The following is a 23,316-nucleotide window of genomic DNA, read 5'->3' as shown; positions in this document are numbered from 1 at the left end:
CCATTCGCGAAGGGAGGCGAATTCGGGGATTTTAAGCTTGAAGTTGTTAATCGATTTTGACATAATGTTTTTAAATTCTACATCTGAGAGTAAAGAGCTGTTAAACTTCCAAATTCCAGGACCGTGATTAGAAGGGTTAGTCGTTAGTTCAATTTTTACAAAGTCATGATCGGATAGGTCGTATACGCATGGAAGAATATTACATTTCGTTACTAGGGTTAAGCCTTTAGCGACGAGAAAGCGGTCAATTCTAGATGCCTGGGTATGGTCTTTATTAGACCAGGTGAAAGTTACTTTGCGCGGGTTGTTTTTGCGCCAAATGTCTGTAAGTGAGAAGTCAGCACAAAGGGATCGGAGAAGTTTTTGATCAGACAATAGGATGGCGGAACAATTTAATTTATCTAGGACATTGTCCACACAATTAAAGTCTCCCCCGATCACTAGGTCCCCTTGGGGGAGAAAGTGATTGTGCAGACAAGAGAAAAAACTTTTACGATCCGAAATAGTATTGGGAGAGTAAATGTTTACTAAATTTAGTTTAGAATTATAGTAGTCAATGAGTAAGCTCAATATTCTTCCTTCGGAATCGGTCAAAAAACGGATAATTTTGCCTGGAAAGTTTAGAGAAAAGAGGATGGCAACACCGGCAGACCTGCCAGTCCCGAAGGACCACAGACATTTGCCGCGCCAGAGTATTTCGAATTCCTCCGCTTGTTTTTTGCATGAGACATGTGTTTCTTGTAAAAGGATTATGTCACAGTTTGAATAATTTAATTCTTGAATAATTTTTCGACTTTTACTGGAGGACCCGAGTCCTCGCACATTTAGAGAAATTATTTTAAGCTTACTCATTGAATATAAATAAAAAATTAATATCTGTACCGCCTTCTCCTAGGTTTAGCTTTCTCCCATCCATCATCATCAGTTTCGGAGCCAGAGTGGTCACGGCGGGAAGATCTATCGCGGTCATCGCGGCCGCGTTAATAATCTCGATCGCTTCTATCTCTCTCTCTTCTGTCGTCTCTCCGGTCATCTCTTCGTTCTCGCTCGTCTCTTCGTTCTCTTGGTCGTTCTCTTCTACCTTCGTCGCGTTGTTGTTCTCGTTGTTTCTCTTGATCTTGTTGTTTCTGTTGTTCTTGCTGTTCCTGCTTTTCTAGTAATTTCTGTTGTTCTTCTTGTTGTCGCTGTTGTTCTCTCTGTTGTTGTAGTTTTTTCTGCCTTTCTTCTCTTTCCTTGGCGCGCTGGGCTCGCTCTTGTTTCTTTTCCTTTTCAGTTTTAGGTGGCGTTGGCTCACTATCGACGTTCGCGCTGAAGAGCAGGAAGGGGCATTGAGGCATGGAATGGTTGTCCGCTAAACAAACGGAACATCTTGGCGAGTCTTTACATTCTTGAGCTCGATGCCCAGGGCATTCACAATTAAAACAACGGACTGCGGAGCAGTCTTTGGCCATGTGGTCAGTAGCTCCACAATTCCGGCAAGCTTTTGGCTGATTTGGGTACCATATTTTGATAGGTTCACCAGCTATGTTGATGTTGGCAGGGATAGTTCGATGTAGCGCCATTCGAGCCGTTCTTACTCCATTCTCGATATGTTGTGCAATTTTGTCGCGCCGAAATGAAAGGACACGACCGTAGTGGCTGAGTCGGCCAATCACGGCAGTGTCGGGTAGTTCAGCGGGGGCTTCATGGATCTTGACGAGGACCAAACGATTTTCGCAGTCGCCCAGGAACACTTTGAGACCGGCAATCACGACAAAAGGTGTTTCAAGAGCGGCTTCTTTAGCTGCACGGCTCTTAAAAGTCACGATCCAAGATCTATTGGACGCCTTTCTCTGGATTCCGGTGATAGCGTCAATATCGATTTCTGCCGCGTCAAAAGCTTCGAGAATTATTTGCGATGTGACGGTTGTATCAACGCTAAAATAAATAGAGCGATCCTTCGTGATTCTACTTTGACTAGGAGCATTCAAAAAAGGCACGGCCTGAAATTTCACACCCTTATATTCCAGATTTTTTAGTACCTCAGGGATTTCGATTTCCACGTCTGCGCCCCAGGACTGTGAACCTTCTACCACGCTTGCGTCTACGACGTCTCCTGGATTCGCTGTCGAGTTATCTGTAGTAAACTGGCTGATATTTTCACTTTCCTGGCTGTCCATGTTGACCAATTGCTGCAAAAGCAAGGAAAATAAACTTTTCATAAGCCTTTTAACCTTACCCAAGAGGCCGAGAAGCTTTCAGTACTGTTTCGGCCTTCTGGGCCTCATCAGTGCAGTGCTGATGCTAGGATGGGGGTAAGACCATATAGCCACCCCAAGTGATCTCACATATGTGGGATCATCTTATTATATATTATATATATTATATATATATATAAATATTATGAGAGGAAAAAAGGACGTAACTACATTTCCCGACAAGCCTGTTTCGTGAATCGCTTCACTCTTCAGGGGTTTAATATATATATAGTTCATGTCATTTGGTAGCAGTTCAAATTGAAAGGACGCAAACTTCTTCTTACCATTAGTTTCTACTGAAATCATTTTCCCCTCAATTTCAGTCATTTGCCTTTCAAGCCGAACTACATATCTGCGAACAGGCTCACAGTCTTCAGAGCAACTGGCCCCAATTAAGAGAAAGTTCTCTGCAGAGCTATACACACGCTGGCCACAGTTTAGGAAACTAACTAACCAAGCCAATGCTGGGTCATCCTTTCCAAAGGGTGTACCATCCCCCGCTATGGCAACTTTTAAAGTTCCCTCTTGCGTCCCAAACCAGTTAAGCTTATCCTTCCTGTAATTGTTGGCACTGAGATAAAACTGTGCCATTTCCAACAATAGAGAATATCAACTGTTGACTTACTCTCTTGACTTCTCTGTAACCAAAATTGGCTCCAAGAGACTGGTCGTCATTTATCCCCTGTGGGCGGAGGGAAAGGAGGCTGAACGATACGGGTTTGTTAAGGGTCGAAAGTCCCCGAAGCACGACCTCTATCAAGGAACTGACGAATACTATGCCAACGAAATGTTGTGCACAGCTCTTTGTCAACGTTAAGATTCTAACCATATTTTGTACGGTATCGTCGGATTGAACTACTCGTGGATCAAGCGATCTGTTACAGAACCGAACATATCAATTGACAAGGAATATGATGAATATGATATGTTTTTACTCTTTTTATTTTATTATTCAAGGCAAGCTCATAATTTTAAGAAGCAGATGTTTCTTACATCAAAATATAAGTCAGCTTCTTTCGTTTACTCCAACGTAAAGTTTCTTGCAAATTAAAGTTGAGAATTTCAAAGGTTTCAATGCGTGGAGTGCATTCGGTTGTAAGGTTACAGAAAAAGCGCGGAGGAACAGCGATCATCCCAACACCAAAATCAGCCTTCGGTTAAGAAACGACAAATGTGTTGGTTTTGGTGCGAAGCTGACGTTGACTGCAGACGAGGAAGATGACAAATCAATCTACAACCATAATGAGAATGCTGAGGAACCAGCCGAGGACTCAAAATCACGTTTCTATTGAATTTCATTTTAATGGCTGTCCTCAACTACTCTGTTGTTCTTGCGTCGGGACTACTCTGTTGTTTGTTAACGACGCCTTTCGAAGAGAAGCCTTTTATCGTTTCAAAGTTATCATGCGATTCATCAACAAGAGCTTAATACTCTTAAACATTAAAGAGAACATACAGTAAAAAACACAGCAAAATTGAGGAGGAAAATGATATTTTTTATTCTATATCATTAAATTATGCAACGTAAGCTCATTGTTATAAAAACCAGATGTTTCTAGGACTAAGATACATGCCAGCTTAAATAATTAATTTAAGAAAAACATTTTCTCCGGCAAAGTATGGCCTCAAAATAATCAATATTTGGTCTTAAATATTAGAGACAGATGTAATATCAGCACTACTTTTTTTTTTTGGAAGCTTTTTAACTGAACAGCGATAAAGACAAAAATTAATATGTCACGGATAGATTGTGAACCAGAAGTCTTCGGTATCTAGGAAAGTTTTAAGCATATGCTTCAGCTCAGTAATGTTTTACTTGCGTCGGAACTATTCTGTTGTTTATTAACGACGCCTTTTGAAGAGAAGCCTTTTGCATTCTTGTTGTATATCTCTTTTGAAGAAAGCATAAGCTATAGGGTTTATTCCAGAGTTAATAACTTGTAGAGATATTTTGTAATGATAATCGTTACATGATTGATTATCAGTTAAAAATAAACTACAACGCATCAATATTCCGTAACACCATGGATAGAAACACACACGTTACCAATGCCACCCATTTTACCGCTGACGCCTTGTTTTGAGTTTGAGCTCTAGCGACCGGTTGACTAAGCCGCAATTTCTTAGCTAAAGTGCGATCTCTAGAGTATACAGCAAAAAACATGGATGCAAGAAAAAAGATTAGAATTACGCACAAGATTACCTCGAAAAGCAAATACAAATAGCCGCGGATAGTCCTGGCATGATCGATTCCACTAAGTGTAATCGACACCATAGTAAGAGTGAAAAGAAAAGGAATTCCCCAAGATGTTACAACCATTTGAATGACTCGATGGCGCGTCATAAAAGTCATGTATTTCAAAGGTTTCACAACAGCAATATAACGTTCAAGTACTAAACTAACCAAGTTTGTTCCAGAGGCGTAAAAGGTGAAAATCCTTACAAATGCCACAATTAATCCCTCTTTTGAGCGTGGAGTGCATTCGGTCACAAGGCTGCAGAAAAAAAGTGAAGGAACAGCGATCATCCCAAAACCAAAATCAGCCACTGCTAAAGACACGACAAATGCGTTGGTTTTGGTGCGAAGCTGACGTTTATTGCAGACGAGGAAGATGACAAATCCATTTACAACCATCGTGAGAATGCTGAGGAACCAGCCGAGAACCCAAAACCACGTTTCCATTGAATTTCCTCTAAAAGGCTGTCTAGGACTTTTCAATTGCTTTCTTCGGTCAAGCCAAGAGTGTTTTGAAAGGTTTAAGGATGAAAAATTTGATTGTGTTTATATAGAGTTTTTAATCAACCATCTGGCCCCATCCAACCTACGTACAAGTTAATATGACAATATGTATGCTGTTTAATTACGTCATATTCGAGGCTGCAAACATCGATCACTTAACAACGTTCTTATCAGACGCTACGTGCTCGGAGTTCGACGTCTGTTTATTGGTTTTCAAGAAGAATAAACCAATTGCAATCAGAAATTAAAAACAAACGCGGAACTTCTTTTGACTTCGTCTTCTAATGTGTTTTAATTCAAAGAAAATTACGGCAGTCCTTTTTTAGACTATCAGCACAGCACGATCGTGCAAATGAGATGCGAATTAACGAAACTTAGCCAACAACAAATATTTTGAATAACAATAATTTCAAAATTATTAATCGGTCAGTGTTAAGCGTAAATCGCCCCCTTTTATTATCAAGTTAAAGACGTTTTTAACAAATTGAGAAGCCTTAACTCACCATACGGGCTCGTCAAAATACGGCACAACTCGCAAAAATACTCAGCGATACTACACACCAAAACGTCTAATAAAATATATTTATCCACAGCTTGTTTTGTATCAGTTGAAACCAAATCACTCGTTTTTATGCTCGTTTTAAAGGTCATCATGTGCAAGACTTGTGGGTCAAGTGCGTCACTTGTTCGCTAAACACACAAGCAGAAATTAAAAGCATTTCACAAAGACTTATCAAGAAAACGTAATATTATAAAATTTCCTGAAGGCGTTTGCCTTTGACAATCTCCTCTGACATACGACCGATGGATTACATGACTTGAATACTTGTCAAGTATTTCATTTTTAGTCGAACGAAGATCTTCCTTAACGAGCGTCTCCAAGATAAGTTTTCATGGAATAAAAAAGTGTTGGAAATGTTATACCATTGTTACCTACGCTACCGAATGTGAAAAAATTTCCAATGAAAACGGGGAAATTAAAAGTATTTATATCGATGAATCCTATATCGGTATTGACTATTTAAGGTGATGATCAATTCCCGCTAAATTAAACAAAGCTCATGGGAAAGTTGCGCATATGCAAATCGACCGTCGTTAACGAAAAGTCAGACAATTCAGCACTTTTTTCCAGCATTTATCGTTTTAAAGTGATCATGTAATTCATCAACAAGAGCTTAATATTCTAAAACACTGAAGAGAACATAGAGTAAAAAACACAGCAAAATTAAGAAAAAAAGTGAGTTTTTTTTACTCTATGTCATTAAAATATACAACGCAAGCTCATAATAATAAGAACCAGATGTTTCTAAGACTAAAATACATGCCACCTTAAATGAGTAATTTAAGAAAAAAAATCTTCTCCAGTAAAGTAAGGCCTAAAAATAATCAATATGTGGTCTTAAATAATAGAGACGTATGTACTATCAACACTTCCTCTCTTAAACAGGTGACTTAGCTTTATTTCATCAGAAGCTTTTTAACTGAACAGCAGTTTAGATAAGAATCAATATGTCACGGATAGATTCTGAACCGGAAGTCCTCGGGATCTAGGAAAGTTTTAAGTATATGCATCAGCTAATGTTTTTCTTGCGTCGGAATCACTCTGCTGTTAAATAGCGACGCTTTTTGAAGAGAAGCCTTCCGCATTCTTGCTTTATATCTCTTTTGAAGAAAGCATAAACTTTACGGTTTAGGCCGGAGTTAATAACTTGTTGAGCTATTTTGCAATAAAAATCGTTACTACATTTATGACCAGCTAAAAATAATAAACCACAACGCAAGAATATTCCCGAACTCAACAGAAACACACACGTTACCAAAACCACCCATTTTACAGCTGATTCGTTCTGAGTTTGTACTTTAACAACCCGATGATAAAAATTAAATTGCTTGGCTACAGAGCACTCCCTAGAGTTCAGATTGAACAAGAAATATGGATGTAAGAAAAAAGATTAGCATTAGGCACAAGATCGTTATCTCGAAGAGCAAACACAAATAGCCGACGATGGTAATCGTATGCTCGAATGCACTGAGTCTAATTGACAATAAAGAAAAAGTAAGAGTGAAAAGAAAAGGAATCCCCTAAGATGTAAAAACCATTTGAATGACTGGGCGGCGCTTCATAAAAGTCAAGTATTTCAAAGGTTTCACCATGGCAATGCGTTTATTTACAACTATCGTGAGGATGGAGAGGAACCAGCCGAAGATCCAAAATCACAATTTCATTTAATTTCTTGTTTAAGAAAATTTTAAGCAAACACGTTTTAGGCAAAAAGAATTGTTTATATAAGGGTTTTATAAAACCTTCTCCCTCCCATCAGCTCTTAAAATTTACTTAGGACAATGGATAATGTTTATTTAAGTCGCATTCAAGGCTGCAAACATTTATCATCTTAGAATGTTCTGTCAGACGCCTTCTGCACAGAATTTGACGCCAGTCATTGGTTTCAAAAAAGAATGGACCAATCAGAAATTGAGAACTGAAGCGAAATATTTTTTTACTTCATCATCTGATGTGTTTCATTTCTCAAAACTACAGCAGAGTGTAGACAAGATGCGAAGTAGTGAAAATTAGCCTCTATTTGGCTGAGAACAACAAATATTTCAAATGGCAATAATTTCAAGCGTGAGTCGCCCCCTTTTAACATCAAAGGCGCGGGAAAACGTGAACGGACTGAGCGCAAAAAAAAAAAAAACAACAACAGCAACAACAAAACCAGTTCTTAGCTCCGCAACTGACGATATTCAACAGACCCCTGTTACACCTAACACATTCTCCTGTCCCAAGTGCTGTGAACGAAGAATTCCTTGCGAAAAATGTCATTTCCCGAAACATCTCACCTGTGAAGTGAAAGGTAGAGTTTCTTTGAACACGTTATGAGTATTAGGCATGATGTCATGTGCGAGATGAGTCACGTTCCCTGCACTGGGGTTATGTTGCCATGGGGACGCCGAAAGCTGCGCACGCAGTTTGAGTATAAGCGTGCCAAGGTCTCTTATGATGGTCATTACGGGCGCTGCCTTTCGACTAAGCAGGGAACGGAAAATGGCTTTTCGGAGGTACTCCGTGTGTTGGTTGTGTAACTCGTCCAGGCTTTTTTCCTGGATAAGTAAAATCAAGAATTGCTGTGAACAGCGGTGAACGTTCTAAACTATGCAATCTCCTTCCTAAAAAAAAAAAAAAAAAAAAAAAAAAGAAAAAAGAAAGGCGATCAACCTCTGGATACTTAACACTAAAATGGAGAAGTTATGCGAGCACACTATCATTGTTATCGCTTCAGCGCGGGCTTTTCTTTGTCCGCCGGGAAGTAAAAGGCCTTATGCAACGCGAGCCAGCCAGAGGTCAGGAAGGAGTCTGGCACTGGTAACCTCATTATTAGTACCAGGCCCAAGGCAAACTTCTCCCCAACTCTTCTCAAATCTTACGGCGGCAAGGGGGTTACCGAGCAAATAAAGGCAATATCGGGGCTTTAGGGTTAATACGGTAACCATTTATGTCATGGAGAAAAAATAACCTCATAATGTTAGAAATTATTTGATAATATTTTGACACCATTTTCAAAGCAACACGACAAACGTGTGTTTGTGTCGATACATTATAGAATATTTGTTTAAAGTTATGAAAACCATCTTCAACTACCCTAATTCTAAAACTCTGAGCACGATGGACTGTGTATATTGTTGAAATAAGTTTAAAAATAAAAATAGGATCTGAATTAGTAAATAAGCGATCAAAACAATAATAATGAAAAAACAAATTTCTCGCTGCCGCATCAGGAGTTACTTGGTTACATGAAAACTGTCATGGCGGCTACGAATGGGATGGAGTTTGCCTTACAGTGTACATGCTGTACTGTCTAATTACTGCCCCCTTCGACTTGTCACTCTGTAATTTAATTGTATTTCAATCCAATATGTATTAATACATGAGTTATTTACCTTGGGAAAAGTCGGGACAGAGTGTCGTTCATCAATTGGCCGCAAACTGGCTGAAAAAGACGCTGAATTTCTTTTTTTAGTTCGGAAGCACTTTCTATGTGCAAGACTAATAGCTAATTCATAAATTTTAATTTTTAAATGATTTGTAATTCAAATGAGGTTTCCGACTTTGAACGACGGTCTGAATACCAACGACGAGCTTTTCGATTAGTTTTGTGCAATCGTAAGCAATAATTGGCTATTTTTAAGGCTTAGTAGACTCTAATGAAGAGGTAAAATACCGCTGCAACCGTAGCAATACCACAACTATTACTTGTAGATAACTCTTCAGTTATTAAAATCGTTGTCCAGATTCAAATTAGACTCGGAAACAGCGCACGAACAGTAGCCTTGCGAAGAGCCACTGCTAAATTCCAAATTAGCTCACTTACTTCTGTTTTATTTTATTACCTATCAGCTCGCTCGAACTCCCTGGAATCGCGATGATTTTTTCGATTCCCTTGCAATTTCGCGATAGCAGTTTCTCCTTTATTTCAAACTACACCTGTCCCGACGAAGAAAATTACGGTCGAAGGAATGGGTGTTTTTTTTTTCAATTTTCGATAAAGAATGAAAGGGAAAAAGAGAAGGAAGGGAAATTAAAGGAGAAAGGAACGTGCAGTCGAGTCTAACCTCGCGCTCATCCTCATGAGGGTCATTTCTTTCGGGGGTACCAGCGGACGACCTGTACGTATTTCAACCTCTAAAGAGAATATCAATTGTTGACTTACTCTCTTGACTTCACTATAACAAAACTTGGCTCCATGAGACTGGTCTCATTTATCTGATTTATCCTGTGGGGGGAGGAAGAGGAGGTTGGACGATACAGATGCTACAGTGGTCATAAGCGATGCAACAAACATGAAGATTGCCGCGCGAAAGGATGCCTTGCAAAATCTTCGTTCATAGATCAATAATAAAAACGAGGCAAGAAAATGCTTTAGGTCAAGTTTTCAAAGGGATTGTTGAGGATCGAAAGTATGGCGTAACATACCGTTCAAAATTCAGTCAGGGTATTTTCCCTATCGAAAAATTAATTTTCGTGTCGGAAATCAATTAACAGGGTCCGTTATTGTTGGACACTTTCAGACCTCCTCATTGTCTGCTATTTCCCGTGTCTGATATTATTTCCCGTGTCTGATATTATTTCCCATGTCTGATATTATTTCCCATGTCTGTATTTACTATTAATGCTCGAGTCCTTAAATTATTCGTTACAATCGTCGAGTCCGAAATTTGTCTCATTGCCGGAGCCTGATAATTTTCTCAATCGCCGACTCTGATAACCGCAGAGTACTCTCCTACCCAGACTTCTTACGGTACAAGGTTAGGATAGTTTTAGAAAGGTAATAAAAACTGTATATCAATAAAAAAGACTGCAGTTAGTCTTCTCCTTTAACTTCGTGTATATTGTACAATTAAAAAATGTACCATTAGCATAAGGGTATTGATTAAGACCAAATTAAGGAAGCATTTCTCTACTTCCTCGCAATAAATGAACAAAGCCCTGTTTTGGTATTCATGGCGATTTTGGCAAAATTTTGACACTATCATCACAGTTTGTTAAGTTATCGTACAATATCTGACGGATTCTCCAAATGAAAGTATCTCTGGAAAAGTTATAACAAACTTTTCATGAATGTTTTAACGCTAGAACATACGACAATAATCAGCTCGTGCTTTAATAACATGCTAGTAGAACCGGAAAGCCACCTTATAGAGAAATCAGCAACATTTGAGGGAAAAAGAAAGTTTACAGTGGTAGATATTTTTTCGTAAAGGGAAGTTTAAGAGCAAGGAAACTTGTAAAGTAAGATGAAACCAAACCAAAAGATTCCACAGCCATTCTGCCGCAACAATTTATTATTCACTAAATGTTGTGCACATGACTAATCACATCCGATTAAAAACAAAAAACTTGATCTTCTTGCATTAAATGTATGAGAAAAAGGTAAATAAAAGCTTTTTAAAACGATGCTAATATAAAATCGAAAGGAACTAAATTGAAAAATGCGAACGGATCGGGGAAACGCCCAAAAAAGAATGAAATTATCTGTTACGCCACAGCTATGGTCTTGTCTATCTTATTTATAAGTTTAACACAACGTCAAAAGTCGTCAGCCTATGATTCAAATTTGGCTCAAGCAATTTTAAAAAGGCAATGGAACTCTTTTAGCCTAACGTATAGTTTGACCATCTCAACGAAACTGTCTCTTTATTTATTACAAAAAGAAGAATAACTAAACCATGTTTATGGTTATGATGCAGTGTTTTCACGTGCGCTGTATTTTTTTTCTTTTCTCGCTAACGTCATACTCGCTTAGCTATAGCTACGTGGAAATATTAAACGTTATCTGAGGATTCTTTGTCGGTCACACAAAAAAGGTTATTCCTAGCTAATTTGAAAATTCACAATATACTATTTCGCTGGTTCAGAAATATTCACTCTAACGATGCGGACAGTCATAGAAAAAGCTTTCATTTTGATGTACATCAGTCTGAGAGAACACTGCATCGCAGTCACTCAACTTAAGGTAACAGTGTGTCATATCTTCACTTCACAACTAAACATTTACAAGGAAAAAGAAAACCTTTCAATAAATATTTCCATAAAAAGCCAGCCGGAGTTCTTTTCTGCCTCTCGTTCCAGTTTTGCCAGGGCAACCTCAGTCCCGAAGGTCTCCCCTTCCCGCAGGCGAAGATCTGGCTCCAGCTCAATGACTACTGGGTTTGCCAGCCCGATGACAATTCTAAAACAAATTTTTAAGAGGTTAATTTTTTTTCTTATCTCAACACACGCACAGACAGTGAAAATGAAAGCGAACATCGCAGTAATGAGCACTATTTAGGTCTTTTTTTCACTGCTGCTTGAGAAGTATTTATTACTGCGATGTTCTCTTTCATTTTCATTTCTTTAACCGTAGTTCACATATATGATTTTCATATATTTACAGTCACACACAAACACACACACCCAAAAAAAACATAAAAAAAAACCAAAAACACCAACAACACAACAGAAAAGAGGAAAAACAAAGAGAAAGAAGTTTTAGTTATTTCCCTTTACAGATTCTTAGGTTTTTGGAGCTATCTACTCAGATATGACCGATTAGAGTTACTAAGCATGCGTTATTTTAATTCAGCCGATTCATTTTGTAGAAGGTTGATAGCTTGTACAGGTTAACCTTATAGGTATAGGGTTTAGCAAGAGTAACCAATCCGTAAACAAGGGGGTGATATGATTTACCTGAATGAAGCTCGTACAGGATGAACGGCTCGGTGCAACTGCAAGAATAACTTGCACTTTGTGCGACGTACGTACAGCAGCATCCTCCAACTACACTCTTCAAATTCGTAAACTCCGCTGGCCATCGGTTCTGCAGTGTTTCCGGCTTGTAGCATATCTGCTGCCATTTGTTTGAAGTTAAAGATGGACCAACAGAAACCTCCGAGTGCCATTTTTGTCTTGGTCAAGTCATTCGTGTCCTGTTGTGTTGGAAATCAAATCAGCGTCATAATGAGTAAAGTGCAAGGAAAATTCACTGGGCGATTATTGTAAGCTGAACAGCGTTAAAAAAATGTTCGACCACTCCCCCTCCCCCGCACCTCATCCCCAAATCTGCCTCAAATAGTATATTTTTATATCATCCTTGTGAGATCGTATTCTAAAGGAAACAAGAGGACCATCTACTCAGTCAACTTTTTCAGTCTCGACTGATGATTTTTAAAGCAGAAATCTGTTCAAAGTTTTGTAGAACTGTTAAAAAATCTGTGGACACGCAGCGACGTGCACACTAGCTATTAAGTAACAATTAAAGATCGAAAGGGGAAAACATTAAGGAGCATTGGCCTCGGTCAGCCTTACCTTTTTAAGTAATACGTCTAAGAGCTTTTCACCCATCTCTGTCAGCAGTGACACGTGCTTTTCTGCTTGGTCCTTGTTATGTTGCTCCATCTCCTTAAAATTGCCAGCAAATTGGCATCCATTGACTCTACATTGTCGCTGCCTCTCCTCGCAGACAAGCAGATGGGTTTGCAACTCCATCCTAAGAGTAAACAAAAGGTTAACGCTACATGAATGTATCTACTAACGAGGAAAAGAACTCGCATCTGTTCAGCTCAACTCATATTTTGTATTTGTTTATTTCATTATTTGCTGTTGATTCTTGAAAGTGACAAGGATTATAATAAGACAAGCCAAGTCATGGATATTTTCCCAATAACACTGCGTTTGAGTCGCAAAGTAAACTTTTGGGGCTAATTTTGGATCAATTTTAATCTTGGACGAAGGAGCAAATTGAAGGGAAGCTTTCCAAAGTTCACGAGATTTATATATTTAAAGATGATATTTCTATAAAAATTATATACAGTAAGCTTTGAGTACACTTGGGAAAGATAAAGAAAACCTTGAACTCAGTGACAATTTTCAAAGTCGTACATGCTAGTATGGTCTACATGGGCTTAAAAAATCAAATATAAAAGACCTAATATAAGAAACCGCATACCCACACCAGATGCTTTCTTTTACGCACGTAAAGAGAATTTCATTTTAAGTTTGAAATGATAATGTACAACGCTTTGTGACCACACCTTCTCGGACGCTTCCTGCATTTTAGAGTCCAACTTAGTCCAAAGGCCGGTTAGTCTTTCTGGAGTTGAAGTACTGTCCTCAATGGCAGATCGGGCTGTAAAATAAAGCGCTTGAACGTCCAGCACAAAGTGTTCTATCGCGTCCGGATTGAGACTAACAACTGTAGAAGAAGTATGTCATTAAATAAGACAACATTGACCGAGGGTCTCAATGGGGTAACCGTTAGCCGTAAAACGGCCACAAAATTTTGCCTTTAGGCGTAAAAATTGACGAATTTTAACCGTTAATCGTATAAAAAAAAAAGTTGACCGTGCACAAAAAAAAAATCCTGGGACAGCAATGGAGAGAGATTAACCATTAGCCGTATATGGGAAAAAATTTTAACCGTTAGCCAAAAAATCCAACACCCTTTTGAGATCTTCTTGACCGTTTTGGTAGTCCGGGACCTAGAAGGGGGAACGAGATATATTCTTATTCTAAAACACGAAATTTGCGCAGCAAACGATCATTGACATAGCTGAAAGAGCAGTACTTAATAAGGAACACTGCTTTATCAGTTTAAATCGCATCTACAGTCCAGTGATAGCCTTTTTTGGAAAAACTGACACGTAATTTCATTTTGAAAGGACTTGCGAATAAGAAAGCACTGGCGAATAAGAAAGCACTGATAAATCATCAGCGATAACGAAGAACCTGATTTTCCGGCTTAAGGTTAACACTAGCATCTTCATTCGCCCGAAGCTAACAACTGCGGCTAATTCATAAGCAGCCAACCCGGTTTTAAGCTTGTGCGCATCTGCTCGTCTACGATTAATGAAGATGACCTTGCGCCTCTTTTTCTCCCTTCAAAAAGAAGCTTGGGTTGCATGAAGTTGGCGGGCCGCTCAATACATTTTGTCCTTTGTTTTCTCGATCAAAATAATTTGCGCCCCTGTAGATCGCAGAAGAAGCAGTGGAATACGAATACTTTTCACATAATGACCACAATGGCGTTTGAGTAAGTGTTCTTGGAAAGAAGCCTGATACCTACCTGATGCGGGTTGAAGGATGCAAATTACAAGACACCAGGAAAGAAATCTATACCAGGAAAATGAATAAAGGGGTAAGTTTCTAAAGAAACTGTGGTGCTGCGTCGGTGGGAGAGTAAAGCAGGTAATTTAGTGTTAACAACTGGGTTGAAAACGTAAATTAGCCACCGTAAAGAGTAAAAAAGCTGACGTTTCGAGCGTTAGCCCTTAGCTCTGACGAAGGGCTAACGCTCGAAACGTCAGCTTTTTTACTCTTTACGGTGGCTAATTTACGTTTTCAACCCAGTTTTTAACACTAAATAACCTGCTATACCAGGAAAACTTGTTTACATGCATCGTAGCGTTGAAAGAGAGGTTTTCCTTCCACGAGACTGGCAGTTATAGTTCCCTTGAATTTTTCGACAATTTATCGCCAATTGTACTTCGAGCTTTCTATAATTTTAACAGCAAACAGGAACCTTGTGAAAGATTCATAGCACACGTCCCGCAGTGAAATTAAATTAAAACAAAAGGTCTTTCTCTGTTGTGCCTCACCTCTTTGTTAGAAATTAACCGCGAGTGAAAACGATTTCCTAGAGTTACAAACTCGTAACTCTGACTTGGCGTACGGAAGCAAATTATATTCATAAAATCCATTCATCGAATAGGAAATGACTGACGTGTAATTTTAAAAAATCTCAAGAATGTTAACCAGCTCGTGCAAAGCCTTGGATCCTAAATTTATTTAATTATGAAAAAAGAAAAATTAGAAATGTGACACCTCCAGTAATCATCATTTCGGATATGACGTTGACGTTACATTTGATACCAGCATAGGAGTGTTTCTCTAAGTGGCACTACTTTTCAGATGAACGAGGGAAGTTCTTTCCGCTCCCTACAACAGCTTGTTTCATCTGTACAAACAAATCTTGAAATGTCTGGTGATCACAGCGTAGGAGCCATCGGGCCTATTTTTGACCCCAATGCACAAGTTGGTTCACAGGACTCACAAATTGCAGGCGGGCTACCGGGCGCGAAGCCCTACCGAACATTCGTTTGGGTGGACGACATTGCGCAAGTAACTCAAAACCCAACTCTTGCCCCAGATGGCAAAAAGGTCAAGTTCGACCAGAGGCTTTGCGGAGACGCTATGGTGGCGCACCTAAAACGGGAAATTCCCGAAATCACGGCGACCAGGTGAGTAAGACAGTTTTCCACAAATATGGTCTACATTCTTTCAGCACCGCACCAGCGTGAAAATGGTGACTGAATTCTAGTTTCAGCCACTTTTCTACGCAAAATATTTTTTATTCACTGAATCAGCTGGTTGTTCTGGACTAATGTTCCTGGAGCAGCGCTAATCGCGCGTTTTTATGTTGTGAATTCCACAGGGATTCCACCGCAAATCGATGAGAGGGTTGCGCTAGTAAGATAAAGTCTATTTTAAACTCATTTATTTCATTTGACAAAAGTTAAAACCCTTATTCTACGATAACTTCATTTGACAAGACTTAAAACCCCTATTTTAAGATAACCTGATGGCTAACTTAAAACACTACGAACAAAACAGTCACTAATCAAACACGCCGGCAAAAAATTCAACAATTTCCGGACAATCATCCTAACATAACCACACAAAATTGTAATTCAGTATTATCAACTGAGTTGCATCTCAGTTGATGATACTAAATTACCCTTTTATACTCTCCTAGCGACGCAGCACCAAAATTTCTTTAGAATCCTATCCCTTTTATTCACAACCGCACAAACATTACAGAATCGCGCCCATTGAAAAACGTCGCACGGGAAAATGCAAATAAGCTAGAAAAGAGAAAGAGAGCATGCGTAACTTCACGCAGGCCTGTCAATCCGACTGTCAATCATGTAATCCCCCGTGTACGCAATGTTCGAAAGTATTGTTTCTTGTGCAGACAACCGAAACGTAGCGCTTTTCATCGGAGAAGAATAGACGTAATTAGTGGCGTTATCTTGATTAGGTTATATTGTTTAAAAATCGGTCAGATGTAAAATTAAATTACCTTTCAAATGCCGGGTTTTCAATTTGTGTTAAGACTCAAATGCGGCAGATTTGCGAGGTTCGACCATCAACTTCGCCAAGAAAGCAAAACATTACAGAAATATTCCTTTTAGTAAAATTTCCGTACTGCCCCATACTATCGTAAAACAAATCTGTTTTCCCAATGGTAAAGTATTGTTTTTGTCACTCTATCCAAGAACTGAACGTATAATGTAGTGTGGGGCTGTGCGGAATTTTACCTTCCTTTTTGGCCCGTTATTGCCGTCAGTTTCCGTCGGTAGTCTAATTACTTTTCGAAAAGCTTAAGTATACGTTGTAGATTCCCGCTCCACGTAGGTATTGAATCAATTAACCAATTCAAGTATTGGTGTGTGGTATTTTTAACCCTTGAATTAGGTTCAAACCCCATGTTTCTTTTTTTGCAATCAAAAACTGCAGATTATTTGATAATGCCATTCGGAGAACTTTGTTATCTTGTGAGCAATATTCAGTTTTCATCAATCACTGTATGTTGGGCAACACTCTAAAATGAACTACATGTTTGAAGATTCTTTGCCAGTCAGACTAGAACTGAGTTGAAGTTTTTTTCTTTACTTCCAGTCTGAACAGGAAATGGAAAAACTCATGTCAGAGTCCCCAGAAAAAGTAAGTACACATGTTGTACTTACAAGTTGAGGCTTTTTAACACTCTGTTTCATCTCTCCTGACTTTTCATACTGCTTCATCCACATGGCCACATTTATCATAACATGTACCAGAACACCGCTATATGTGTGTATCATCTGTTGCCTGCAGATTGCAATTCTTTCTGTCTGTGTAATTTTAGCCAGACTTATTCCAGTTCTTTTTTTTTGTCTGGTTAAATGTTGGGATTAGGTGATATAGGAAACCTTAGCTAGGGTTAGATTTGCCAGCAGCTGCTTGGCTACAGATGCTTACACACACAAGCCTGATTAATTTGATGACCATTATCTTGGTTATATTGTTAGTCACTACTTCCATATGTTCTCATCAAGATAATATAATTGAACATCATTATTATAAAATACTATAATAGATTACTTTTACTTTATAAGATCCTTTTAATGCCTATAATGTACATCCCTTGATATTTTGAAAGGTTATAGTGAACATTCATGTTATTAAAGCATCTACAGTTAGTAATGAATTTTCTGAACACCTGTGCTTAAATGATAGAAAACACAAGGGATGTTTTCAGAAAGTGTATAAAAATGTTTAAGTATGAGATTGAACGTAAAGATTTTGCATTTAAGATTAAGTGGATTGGAGAAATTTAGCACGTTTAGTTATTTTAAATGCCCCAGTTTTCTATGTTTTTAACTTTTTTAAGTGCATCTTTTTTTTTCGTCTGGTCATTTTTTCCCCCTTCACACAGTTTTCAAAGTTTACCTGGTTAGTCTTTTCATGCATTTGGTGATTAAAATTTAATTTACTGTTGAGAACATCTACAGTGTTTTCTGTCAATGCCAAATCCAAGAGCAATTTTGCGAGCATTGCTTTAATTATAGGTTCACATGCACACATTTATAGATAACTGAAAAGGAAATAGGGAGGGCATTGACATCTGTCCCTTTACGTACTTTTGCAACTAGAGAAAAACACACCTGAAATTCCTCAACTCAATGTATTTGAGAAAATCTTACAGCTAGATTTAGTGTTGGAAGGTGCTTTTGCACCTGGAACTTGCAACCTGTACTATAGAGGTGGATGGTGTGTTCCTTTGCAAGGTCTCACCTAGAGCTCTATTGCTAGATTTGACAGCGGAAGGTGCTTTTGTACTCTGGAGCTTGCAACTTCTACTATAGAGGCCGAAGGTGTATTTGTCTGTAACGGCACAACTAGGGCAGGGGTTCACCTGGTGTTCTATTACTAGATTTAGCAGTGGAAGGTGCTCAAGTACTCTGGAGCTTGCTATTTCTACTATAGAGGCAGAAAGCGTGTTCCTCTGCGAGGTTTCACCTGGAGTTCTATGACTGGATTTAGCAACGGAAGGTGCTTTTGTACTCTGGAGCTTGCAACTTCTACTATAGAGGCAAAGGTGTGTTCCTCTGCAGCCCTGGGCGAGGACTCACCTGAAGTTCTATAGATAGATTTTGTGGCAGAAGGTGCATAAGTACTCTGGAGCTTGCAACTTCGACTATAGAGACGGAAGGTGTATTCCTCTGTGGTGCTACAACTAGGGCGAGGTTTTACCTAAAGTTGAATAACTAGATTTGGTGGCGAAAGGTGCTTTTGTACTCTGGAGCTTGCAACTTCTACTATAGAGGCAATAGGTGTGTTCCTCTACAAGGTCTCACCTGGAGTTCTATAGCTAGATTTGGCAGCAGAAGGTGCTCAAGTACTCATTAGCTTACAAATTCTACTATAGAAGCGGAAGGTATTTCCTCTGTGGCACCGCAACTAGTGCGAGGTCTCACTTGGAGTTCTATTACTAGATTTGGCGGCAGAAGGTGCTTTTGTACTCTGGAGCTTGCAACTTCTACTATAGAGGCAAAGGGTGTGTTCCTCCGCAGCCCTGGGCGAGGACTCACCTGTAGTTCCATAGGTAGATTTTGTGGCGGAAGGTGCTCAAGTACTCTGGAGCTTGCGACTTCTACTATAGAGACGGAAGGTGTATTCCTCTGTGTCGGTACAAGTAGGGAGAGGTCTCACCTCAAGCTCTATTAGCAGATTTGGCGGTGGAAGGTGCTTAAGTACTCTGGAGCTTGCAACTTCTACTATAGAGGCAAAAGGTGTGTTCCTTTGCAAGGTCTCACCTGGAGTTCTATTGCTAGATTTGGCAGCAGAAGGTGCTTTTGTACTCTGGAACTTGCAACTTCTACTATAGAGGCTGAAGGTGTGTTCCTGTGCGGTAGTGTGACAAGAGCAAGGTCTCACCTGCAGTTCCAAGATTTGCTAGTGAAAGGTGTATTTGTACTCCGGAGCTTGCAACTTCTATTTCAGGGTTGCAAGGTGTTTTCCTTGGTAGGGGCTCTGCCATTGCCACTGTTAGTCCAGATTTACACTTGTTTCATTGAATTAGGAATAAAGAAAGGGGTGTTTTTCTCACTTAAGTATCCTTATCAGTTGTAGTATTGTATCATTTCAAAGATATTTTATTTTAATATTAAAATAGAATTAAGGAACTGAAAGAAATGCTGAGAAGTCTTAACTTCCCATTTGTTAGACAAAACTTGGACGTTAAATTCTCCTAGAGAAAGACAAATGAAGATAATCTATTTCTGTAATCAATGATTCTTTGAGCCAGGGATGCTTCCACTCTTCTCCTATTTCCTTCCAGGTGTCATTCAAAGGAACTGGCCCTTTACAAACTGACAAAGATCTTAATTCCACCATTGAGACCAGAGGTATGTTTTGATTGGTTTTTGTTCTAGCCTTGCAAGTGCTTTTCACCTCGTATCTAGCTTGAATGCTTTAGAGTAATGCAAACAACACTATTACTACTGAAAGTAAAGTAACCAGGAAAGTTTGTATACTAAATTAAATTAATAAAATTGTACACTAAAATGGTGTTAATGACCCATTTTTCATCTTGTTTAAAAAGAGTGAAAAATAGATGTGCTCCACAATTCTAATTGGATAGTTACAAGTAGATGTACACAGAAAATATTAAGATTTTTTCCCAATATTGGAATATTATTTGACTTTGGTATACATTAAAGAATGTCCTCATCATTTGGAAGTTCAGGTCATCAGTTTTTCAAACTTCTATAATCAGGGTGACCACAAGAATAGTGTGGTCAATAGCCAGGACTTGATTGAAGAAATACAAGTAAATAACATTACATATTAGTTTAACAATACTTTAAAAATTCAATTTAGCAGATGATAGTAACAAGAGCATTGGAAAGAAAGTTAAGAAGATGAAGAAGAGAATAAAAGAACTGGACAAAAAGGCAACAAAAGGGGAATCAAAAGACACAGATGACAAAAAGAGGAAAAGAAAGAGAAAACCAGAAGACAACAAAAAGTCAAACTTAAATGCAAAAAAAATGAAAGCCAAAGAAGATGACATTGAAATGAACAAAATAAGTAGACGTCAAATGAGAAGGCTAAGAGCTAAAGAAAAAAAGAAAAGTAAAACTAATAAGTAGGAAAATCTATCTTAGGTTTTATTGCAAGTGACCATCTATATATATGTATTTCCATTAAAACATTTTTTAGCTATTTTTCTCTAAAGTAAACTTGAAAAAAGGAAACTTTTTATGGACCTTAGCTAGTTATACAACACAAATGTGAGAGAACGAGTCGTACTGCGACTTGCTCCCTCACATTTTGGCTACAACATTTAATGAACTGAAATCAAGAGTCTTAACCCTTTAAATCCCAAGATCTGATAGTTAATTCTCCACTCTAGCTGCTACTCATTTCCTTGCTAATTAGTTATGAGAACTTGCTGCTAGATCAAGATAGCAGCTTCAACCTGACAAGATTGAATATTCACATTATCTGTTTGCTGAATAATGTATGGATATTGTAGGGAGAAGTTTTGTGTTAATCACTTCCAGGAGTTAAAGGGTTAATGCATTGTTTTTATATCTCACTCGTAGGGAATTAATTTATCATCACCTCTCTAAAATACTGAATTTCATTGTATAAAATACTGAATTTCATTGTATAAAATACTGAATTTCATTGTATAATTTGTTTAGTTTGATTTCAAAGCACCAGGTGTAAATTAAGATATTTTCACTGATGATGATGTTTAATGTCGTTCTTTTTATTTAAGATTTTTACCTGATGTCTGCTGAATTGTACTCTGTTTGCAAGACAACTTTTTGCTTCAAATACACAACCATTAATACAAAAGAAAGAGAGCCCATAACATGTCATTAACCTTGCTGTTTTAAAATAAAAGATGGGCTTTATACATTGAATTCCGGTTGAGTGGTTACTGATCCCTTGCTTAGTTTGAGCTGGTCAAGTGGTTAACCCTTTACACTCTTACATTGTCAGTCATATTCTGTACCCTGTCTTCTTTGCATTCCCTTGGATCCCATTTCTTACAGTACAGACAAGGAGAATTTGTTTGACAATCAGGAGCCTCTTAAATTGGTGTTAATTTCCACCATTGTCTTGACTTTTACATTTGATCCAAGGGTGATACTATAAGCAGAAAGGAGAAGCCAGTCGCAATTTGGGGGTTTTAAGGGTTCACTGATGGAAACAGTGAATGATAACCGAAATTTAGCATTTTCGTAGACCGTGTTTGAGATAGTGCTGTCAAATTACGCATTTACTGAGCAACAGCAAATGCATAATATTTAGTTTGACGTTCATTGAGCTGTAGAAGGCTAGATTTGTGAAAAATACGACAATTTTTTTGGTTTAAAACTAATGTACAAGCACACAATATTCGTACATTTTATGTGTTTCGGCTTTCAATTATCAGCTTATGTAACCGCGTGTGCCAGGTACACAAAGTTCAAGAGTTTGCTACACAAAGGTATAACATAACTAGTGGCTAGATTCTAAGTGCATACTACGAGTAGAGATTTCATAACCCTACCTCAACAGTCATAACCTCCAAATCAGTGCTTGCTTCAATACTTGCGAAGAAGTGGTGCTTATCGTTTTTGTAAACTAAGTGAACAACTACCCCTAGCCAACGGTGTACCGTGGGAGGTCTGGGACGGAGTCAACCCTGGATAATCCGACTCGTGATTGAGGAATTAATCAAACTCGATCAAACACTCGATTAGTGATGTAGGTTATTATAGGCCTCGATTTTCGATAAGTCCTGTTAGGCTCGGCGATAAGTCGAAATCCATTTAAATAGTAAATACAGACATGGGAAATAATATCAGACACGGGAAATAATATCAGACACGGGAAATAGCAGACAATGAGGAGGTCTGAAAGTGTCCAACAATAACGGACCCTGTTAATTGATTTCCGACACGAAAATTAATTTTTCGATAGGGAAAATACCCTGACTGAATTTTGAACGGTATGTTACGCCATACGAAAGTCCCCAATGCACGACCTCTATCGAGGAACTGACGGATACTATGTCAACGAAATGTTGATCACAGCTCCCTGTCAAAGTTAGGATTCTAACCATATTTTGTACGGTATCGTCGGATTGAACTACGCGTGGATTAAGCGATCTGTTACAGAACTGGACACATCAATTGACAAGGAATATGATATGTTTTGCTCTTTTTATTTTATTATGCAAGATAAGCTCATAATTTTAAGAACCAGATATTTCTTACATCAAAATACAAGTCAGCTTCAATGGCTTAAAGAAAAAAAATTACTCCAAAGTAAATTTTGCTGCAATCGAAAGTCAAGTATTTCAAAGGTTTCAAAGCGTGGAGAGCATTCTGTTGTAAGGTTGAAGAAAAAGCGTGGAGGAACAGCGATCATCCGAACACAAAAATCAGCCACCGCTTAAGAAACGACAAATGTGTTGGTTTTGGTGCGAAGCTGACGTTTACTGCAGACGAGAAAGATAACAAATCCATTTACAACCATCGTGATAATGCGGAAGAACCAGCCGAGAACCCAAAACACGGTTTCCATTGAATTTCTTTTTAATGGCTGTCCTTAACTACTCTGTTGTTCTTGCGTCGGAACTATTCTGTTGTTTATTAACAACGCCCTTTTAAGAGAAGCCTTTTGCATTCTTGCTTTATATCTCTTTTGAAGAAAGAGTAAACTATTGGGTTTATTCCAGAGTTAATAACTTGTAGAGGAAT

General features: G+C 38.5%; 2 protein-coding genes across 3 annotated transcripts; one reads left to right on the top strand and one right to left on the bottom strand.

Annotated features, from left to right (window-relative positions):
- Positions 1–10,800: 10,800 nt before the first annotated feature.
- LOC149045868 (uncharacterized) lies at positions 10,801–22,272 on the bottom strand. 2 transcript variants are annotated; one of them, XM_089206061.1, is made up of 5 exons: positions 22,122–22,272; positions 13,546–13,706; positions 12,821–13,001; positions 12,203–12,441; positions 10,801–11,705 (listed from the first exon to the last, which is right to left on the bottom strand). In XM_089206061.1, the coding sequence occupies exons 3-5, from the start codon at positions 12,998–13,000 to the stop codon at positions 11,528–11,530; spliced, it is 597 nt and encodes a 198-aa protein (XP_089062187.1). In that variant the 5' UTR covers position 13,001; positions 13,546–13,706; positions 22,122–22,272; the 3' UTR covers positions 10,801–11,527. The 2 variants fall into 2 exon arrangements, with proteins under 2 accessions (XP_089062187.1, XP_089062188.1); XM_089206062.1 differs by lacking the exon at positions 13,546–13,706 and having other exon boundaries at positions 22,122–22,235.
- On the top strand, positions 14,533–21,204 carry LOC149045869 (uncharacterized). Its single transcript, XM_089205967.1, has 5 exons — positions 14,533–14,543; positions 15,573–15,750; positions 17,192–17,236; positions 19,893–19,959; positions 20,435–21,204. The coding sequence occupies exons 1-5, from the start codon at positions 14,533–14,535 to the stop codon at positions 20,704–20,706; spliced, it is 573 nt and encodes a 190-aa protein (XP_089062093.1). The 3' UTR covers positions 20,707–21,204.
- Positions 22,273–23,316: the final 1,044 nt, after the last annotated feature.

This window comes from Pocillopora damicornis, chromosome 5, assembly GCF_964200805.1.
Source record: "Pocillopora damicornis chromosome 5, jaPocDami1.2, whole genome shotgun sequence".
NCBI lineage: Eukaryota > Metazoa > Cnidaria > Anthozoa > Scleractinia > Pocilloporidae > Pocillopora > Pocillopora damicornis.
The sequence above is the reverse complement of the archived record's forward strand: the minus strand, read 5'-3'. Positions and strand labels throughout refer to the sequence as shown.